We start from the raw sequence: 7296 nt of genomic DNA on the forward strand, positions 1-7296 counted from the left end.
TTGGAAGGCGCAAGTCAAATCTATGGACGTTGCAGCCATGTGCATGCATTCGATCGTTCGTTGGAACACCAGAATAATTATTCCTCCCGAACCACCGGAATTCATACCCATACGTCCGGCCTCGATCTTACATTCTGTTCCTCGAGCTATTTAAGCACCACCACTGTCGTAATCATTCCTCACATCCAAATCCACCTACACGAGAGGATCAATCATCTCCGTGAGAGTGTCTGAGTGTGACTCTTCAATTCTCGTACGGTTCAGGGTTGGATCAGGAGAAGCTAGATGGCAAGTGGGAAGCGCTTGATCCTTCAGCTGTTGGTTTTGTGCTTGGCAGCGCCGGCGGTCAGGTCGGGCTGGCTCCAAGGCACCGCCACCTTCTACGGCGGCAGCGACGGCTCCGGCACAATGGGTACGTACTAACTAGTAAGCTCGATGAGCATCGATCATGGTTAGCTACTTAGCTTGCGTATGCATGTCCTGATGATCATGCTGCAGGTGGCGCATGTGGTTACTCGAACCTGTACGACGAGGGGTACGGGCTCAGCAACGCGGCGCTGAGCACGGTGTTGTTCAACGACGGGGCCTCGTGCGGGCAGTGCTACCTCATCATCTGCGACCAGAGCAAGTCCCCTATGTGCAAGACCGGCAAGGCTATCACTGTCACCGCCACCAATTTATGTCCGCCCAACTACAACCTCCCCAACGACAACGGCGGCTGGTGCAACCCTCCTCGTCCGCACTTCGATATGTCCCAGCCAGCGTGGCTCAACATCGGCATCTACGAGGCCGGCATCATCCCCATCGTCTACCAACAGTATGCTCCATCTCAATTTACATGGCAATGACCCGACATGACCAAGGAAAAAAATAGCGTGCTATAACAAAATAGCGTCGGCCGAAAAATACGCTATTAGCATGCTATAGCGCGCTAATAGCGCGGTATAGCACGCTATAGCGCCGAAATGATGTAGCGTGGGCTGTCTAGAAACGCTATAGCGTGCTTTTAGCGCCGAAATAGCGCGCTATTTTTTTCCATGGACATGACATGACGGTTAACAATCTCCGTGTGGATTTACAGAGTCAAATGCTGGAGAACGGGTGGGCTACGATTCACCATATTAGGTTTCAACTACTTTGAGCTGGTGCTGGTGACCAATGTGGCCGGGAGTGGGTCGATCAAGAGCATCTCAGTGAAGGGTACCAACACCGGGTGGACACAGATGTCCAGAAACTGGGGCGTCATCTGGCAGGGCATGTCAGGGCTGGCGGGGCAGTCGCTCTCATTCAGTATCAGCTCCACGGGAGGACAGAACATCGTCTTCCAGAACGTCATACCGGCGGGGTGGACGTTCGGCCAGACCTACTCCACCTGGCAGCAGTTCGACTACTAAAACCACCGTTCCCAGCCGTCTCTACACGTCAATATCGTTGTTAAATTGCTTCTCCAAGCTTTTACGTACGTACTTACAGCTAGCTAGCGCACTCCACGGTTGGAATCGCTGGCTTGATTCATTAATTTGCTCACGTGATGTACTCCTAGATTGAATTTCGAAATTGTAATTAATCCACATGCATATTCAAGGGTTATTGGATTGATTGCTTGCTTGAACCCGCAAAAAAGATTGCTTGCTTGATCACAGCGTTGCATGAGCGGGCATGTTAACATGGGCATCTATCAGCAAGTAGTGAATGTCAACACGGTGAGGTGGTGAGCCCTGACGTTACGGTTAGAAAGAGAGAATGAGAGGCGATTCTGAGGGTGATTGGTGGGCAGTAATGCACCGACGATAATACCAGGCAATCTCCGCCACCGATGAGGGGATTCTTGGGACAAGGATCCTGGTGCTCCCCACACAAAGTAGCTGCAGACAATTGTTCGTCTTCCACCGATGTGAACCCCTAAACGGGATAGGCAGTTGCCAAATGCTTTGGCCCTATAACTAGCAGACGAATCTATTTGTTGGCCTCAGCCTAGCTCTGATGGCAGAATATATGGGCTGAAAGGGCCAGCTTAAGTGAGTTACACACGATAGTGGGCCAACTTAGTCGTAGAATGAAGAAATTAGCGGCGTTTTTGCACCTAGAAGAGTATGCTCCTGGAAAACTCACCTGGTCAGCGAGCCGAAAGCTAGCTTTTAGCCGAAGATTTTCCTCGACGGAATACTGATGACATATTGGATGGTACATTGGTTGGGCCTGCCGCCGACAAAACTGGTCAAGCCGGCTTGTCCTCGCCCTCCTCCAAGGACGAACCCGTCCTCGCGCTCCACCTAGGCCGGTTCCATAAGGTTTACGATCTTATTTTTGGCATATTTATCTTAAATTTATAATATGCTTCAACAATATTTGTAAGCCATGTTTGTATCACGAATCTACTCTAAGCACAGTTAGATGTTCATATCACAGATCTACCACATTAGGCACTTGTCTGTCTCTTGCAATTATTTGTGTTTTAGATGTTGATAAGGAACTGAGGGTTCCATGTTGGACATATTATATTCAAATGCAACATTCTAATTTATGCACTTATTTTGGGAGCTTCCTCATTTTATTTAAAGAACTATTTTGCGGTGATCATATGAGTTTATTTCACTTGGTATCTTTTGTTTTGAATGGTATTATGGAAGTGAGGATTCCATATTTGTGCGCCATATACTCCAATACAAATTGTCTATTTTATGAACAAACCTTTGGAAGATTTCTCATATTATTTAGAGCGCTCTTTTTGATTTTATCGTAATATCCATCTTTCATTTTTTTTTCTTTTTGGTTCATCCGATTGCTTGCTTTATTTTGAAGCTTTTTGACTTTATTATCTGTTTGCAACATTTTATCCTCATTATAGTTAGGCCTCTGAGTATTTGTCATTGGATATCAGCATTTTATTCCACTCATATTATGAGAAATTCACACCTTATGGATAAACTCTCACTATATTAGCCTTCTAAAATTTTCACCCATTTTGGCAATTGGTGTCAATGGGGAGAAGTTTGGAGGGTTTAAGGGTTGCCTTTTATGCTTGTGTTGTGCTCTTAAGAATGTGCCTTTATTGCTTTGCATCTTGTTTCTTTGCATGGTTTAATATTTAGAGCAAACTCCACTAGGCTTCATTTGTCAACATATGCAATGAAATTCAAGTTCATTCACATGTGCATATATGATGGGGAGTTTACTCAAATTCCTTATATAAACCCTCTTAAAGAGATCTTCATCAATTATCAAAATGGGGGAGATTGAAAGTGCATGGAGCATCCATGTGTGGTTTTGGTAATTAAGGACAATCTCTATGGACTAATATTTGCACTGAGTTATATTTGTAGGATTTGTCCATAGGCAATGCTTGAGCCATATGTTGGCTTCAAGGTTGCAATAAGAAGCAAATGAATAAGATCAAGTGTCAAGTATGTCTTGAAGACAAAGATGAAGTGTGCCCTCAAGTGTATCTTCAAGACATCAACATAAGGACGAAAGAAGAAATGGTGTGCATATGTACAAGTTCAAGATGATCCATCTCGAAGATATAATATAATTTAAGCTTGTTATCCATATGATGATCATGGATATGTGAATACTTGAGTTGAAGAGATGGACAAATATGTCTTGAAGAAGAAGATTGAGTGAGCTCGCATGTGTACCTTCAAGACATCAAGATGATTAAGAATGGAGTGCAAGTTCAAGATGAGCATCTAGAAGATACCATATGCTTGAAGCTTGCCATTATTATGGTGATTATGGATATGTGAAGCGATGCACAAAGAAGAGGTTCTCCCATAGGAGTATGGGGAGCAATTTTCAAGTCCTCAACAAGCAAGTGTAATCAAGAAAGGTATTCCATCATGAGGTAGACATGATCGTCATCGTCAACCTCAAGTGTAGTATGCGCAAGGAAAAGGTATGATCTTGATAGGGTTTGTTTCTTTCGGTCTCTTGCAAATATGTTGTGAGATCGGGTTATAGGATAGATAGTTGTTCTATCAAGAGGGGCTCTCAATTGAGTAACTTCATCATATTGTTCGGAGAGAGCTCAAACCTTTGCATCATTGGCATCATATTTCTTGGTTCTTATCTGGTTATTATCCATATGGTGTTTTAGAGATTTTTCTTATTCCCATGACAACCTCTAGTTCATCTAAAATGGATTTTACACGGAAAACTTGTAGCATTTTCAAGGTTAGAGGTTTACCGGTTTGTCTTTTTTATATAGGTCAAACCTCTCATAATTTTTTATATCCTCCCTTGATATAGTATTATGGTTTCACTTATGATCTTGGAGATCTTGTTACTAGCTTCGAAACAAGCTCAAGATCATCAAAATCAGAGTCTGAATACTCAAGTTATATTCGTTCTCGTTTTGTTGTCTCGGCCAGTTTTTTTTTTGGGGGGGGGGGTGATTATCCGGCCCTAGTAAGTGCAGGGAGAATAATCCGTAGATAATTATTGGTGAATAATACGACCCTTGAAAAATGGCAAAGGACTTAATCTAAATGCTCCCAATATACCCACCTGGATTTTTGGCCGGATATTTTAACTTGGAGACCGGATAATCCGTCCTGGGAAGCTCCAACGGCCATATTTCGTGGGGGCTATAAATAGCCCCCTTCTTCCCCGAAATCGGGTTGCTTCGCTCACTCTCTATCGCTCTCATCCATTGTTTACTTTGAGAAGCTTTCCCTATCTCTCAATCCCTCCATGATTCTTGCCCCCATTTGAGGGAAAAGAGAGAGGAGGTCTAGATCTACATTCCTACCAATCAAAATCCCCTCTTTGTGAGGGAATCCTTTAGATCTAGATCTTGGAAACATTTTTTGTTCTTCTACTTTGTTCTTCCTCTCTTATTCCTCCAATATATTTTGTAGCTTTGGTGGAGCTTGAGAGTGAGGGACTTGTCATTGCATTTGGTGCATCAATTTGAGCTTCCCACAAAGATTCGTGGAAGTGAAAGTGATGATCTTGTTACTCTTGGGTTCTTGCAATCCTATACGACTTTGTGGTGTTCTTGGACCCTCCAATTAATTTTTTGTAGATTTCCTCAAGTTTTTAGCTTTCTAGATTACTTGGGGCTATGATACGTCTCCGACGTATCGATAATTTCTTATGTTCCATGCCACATTATTGATGATATCTACATGTTTTATGCATACTTTATGTCATATTTATGCATTTTCCGGCACTAACCTATTAACGAGATGACGAAGAGCCAGTTGCTGTTTTCTGCTGTTTTTGGTTTCAGAAATCCTAGTAAGGAAATATTCTCGGAATTGGACGAAATCAACGCCCAGAGTCTTATAATTGGACGAAGCTTCCAGAACACCCGAGAGCCGCCGGAGGAAGCCACTGGGGGCCCCACACGCCACCCTGGCGCGGCCAGAGGGGGGGCCGCGCCCCCCTATTGTGTGGGCCCACCAGGCCCCCTCCGAGGCTTCCCTTCCGCCTACTTAAGGTCTCCGTCGCGAAAACCCTACGACGTTCAACGAAACCATAGAAAACCTTCCAGAGCCGCCGCCATCGCGAAGCCAAGATCTGGGGGACAGGAGTCTCTGTTCCGGCACGCCGCCGGGACGGGGAAGTGCCCCCGGAAGGCTCCTCCATCGACACCACCGCCATCTTCATCAACGGTGCTGTCTCCCATGAGGAGGGAGTAGTTCTCCATCGAGGCTCGGGGCTGTACCGGTAGCTATGTGGTTAATCTCTCTCCTATGTGCTTCAATACAATAATCTCATGAGCTGCCTTACATGATTGAGATTCATATGATGATGCTTGTAATCTAGATGTCATTATGCTAGTCAAGTGGATTTTACTTATGTGATCTCCGGAGACTCCTTGTCCCACGTGTGTAAAGGTGATAGTGTGTGCACCGTGTGGGTCTCTTAGGCTATATTTCACAGAATACTTATTCACTGTTATGAATGGCATAGTGAAGTGCTTATTTATATCTCTTTATGATTGCAATGTGTTTTGTATCACAATTTATCTGGGTGATACTCTAGTGATGTTATTAAAGTAGTTTATTCCTCCTGCACGGTGTAATGGTGACAGTGTGTGCATCGTGTAGTACTTGGCGTGGGCTATGATTGTGATCTCTTGTAGATTATGAAGTTAACTATTGCTATGATAGTGTTGATGTGATCTATTCCTCCTTTCGTAGCGTGAAGGTGACGAGTGTGCATGCTATGTTAGTACTTGGTTTGGTTATGTTGATCTGTTATGCACTCTAAGGTTATTTAAATATGAACATTGAATATTGTGGAGCTTGTTAACTTCCGGCATTGAGGGTTCGTGTAATCCTACACGAGTTAGTGGTGTTCATCATCCAACAAGAGGGTGTAGAGTCTAGCATCTATCTATTTATTCTGTTATATGATCAATGTTGAGAGTGTCCACTAGTGAAAGTACGATCCCTAGGCCTTGTTCCTAAATACTGCTATCACTGTTTGTTTACTGTTTTACTGCATCTATACTTCCTACAATATTACCACCATCAACCACACACCAGTCCTGGACAGCAAAGCACTTTTCTGGTGCCGTTGCTACTGCTCGCATTTATTCATACCACCTGTATTTCACTATCTCTTCGCCGAACTAGTGCACCTATTAGGTGTGTTGGGGACACAAGAGACTTCTTGCTTTGTGGTTGCAGGGTTGCATGAGAGGGATATCTTTGACCTCTTCCTCTCTCAGTTCGATAAACCTTGGGTGATCCACTTAAGGGAAACTTGCTGCTGTTCTACAAACCTCTGCTCTTGGAGGCCCAACACTTGTCTACAAGAATAGAAGCACCCGTAGACATCAAGCACTTTTACGGCGCCGTTGCTGGGGAGGGAAGGTAAAAGGCACTCATACTCCGGTCCCGGGTAAAGTACTTTTACTGTTGCCGTTGTGTGTGTGCTCGAAGCTATTTCCTTTAGATCCTGCAATTGCATCTTTTTGTTTCTTGTTTACACTAGTTAGGCATAATGGACAACAATGAGCTTCTTATTCTATTTCCTGATTTAAGACATGGATGGTTTGATGCGAAAATTAAAAAACCTATGTAACATATTAGTATGAACGCTTTGAACACCATTGTTGCTAATGATATGGAAAATTCTAAGCTTGGGGAAGCTGGTTTTGATGAGCATGATATATTTAGTCCCCCAAGCATTGAGGAGAAAATTTTCGTTGATGATACTTTGCCTCCTATTTATGATGATTATAATGATAGTAGTCTTTTAGTACCGCCTGTTATGGAGGATAAATTTGATTATGATTACAATATTCCTCCTATATTTGATGATGAGAATAATAATGATAGC

At 43.5% G+C, this 7296-nt stretch overlaps 1 protein-coding gene across 1 annotated transcript; it reads left to right on the forward strand.

Moving 5' to 3' along the window:
• The first annotated feature begins 285 nt into the window (after positions 1–285).
• LOC124694453 (expansin-A18-like) lies at positions 286–1394 on the forward strand. The gene is made up of 3 exons (XM_047227437.1): positions 286–412; positions 499–817; positions 1082–1394. Exons 1-3 carry the CDS (start codon positions 286–288, stop codon positions 1392–1394), a joined length of 759 nt encoding a protein of 252 aa, XP_047083393.1.
• The last annotated feature ends 5902 nt before the right edge of the window (positions 1395–7296 follow it).

Source organism: Lolium rigidum, chromosome 3 (genome assembly GCF_022539505.1).
Source record: "Lolium rigidum isolate FL_2022 chromosome 3, APGP_CSIRO_Lrig_0.1, whole genome shotgun sequence".
Classification (NCBI taxonomy): domain Eukaryota; kingdom Viridiplantae; phylum Streptophyta; class Magnoliopsida; order Poales; family Poaceae; genus Lolium; species Lolium rigidum.

What these genes read in the sequence shown, in the direction of transcription:
- LOC124694453 (XM_047227437.1), top strand. Translation starts at nt 286, where the DNA reads ATGGCAAGTGGGAAGCGCTTGATCCTTCAGCTGTTGGTTTTGTGCTTG. An exon ending in CGACGGCTCCGGCACAATGG is followed by an intron (nt 413 to 498) that starts GTACGTACTAAC and finishes ATCATGCTGCAG; the next exon opens with GTGGCGCATGTGGTTACTCG. An exon ending in ATCCCCATCGTCTACCAACA is followed by an intron (nt 818 to 1,081) that starts GTATGCTCCATC and finishes GTGGATTTACAG; the next exon opens with AGTCAAATGCTGGAGAACGG.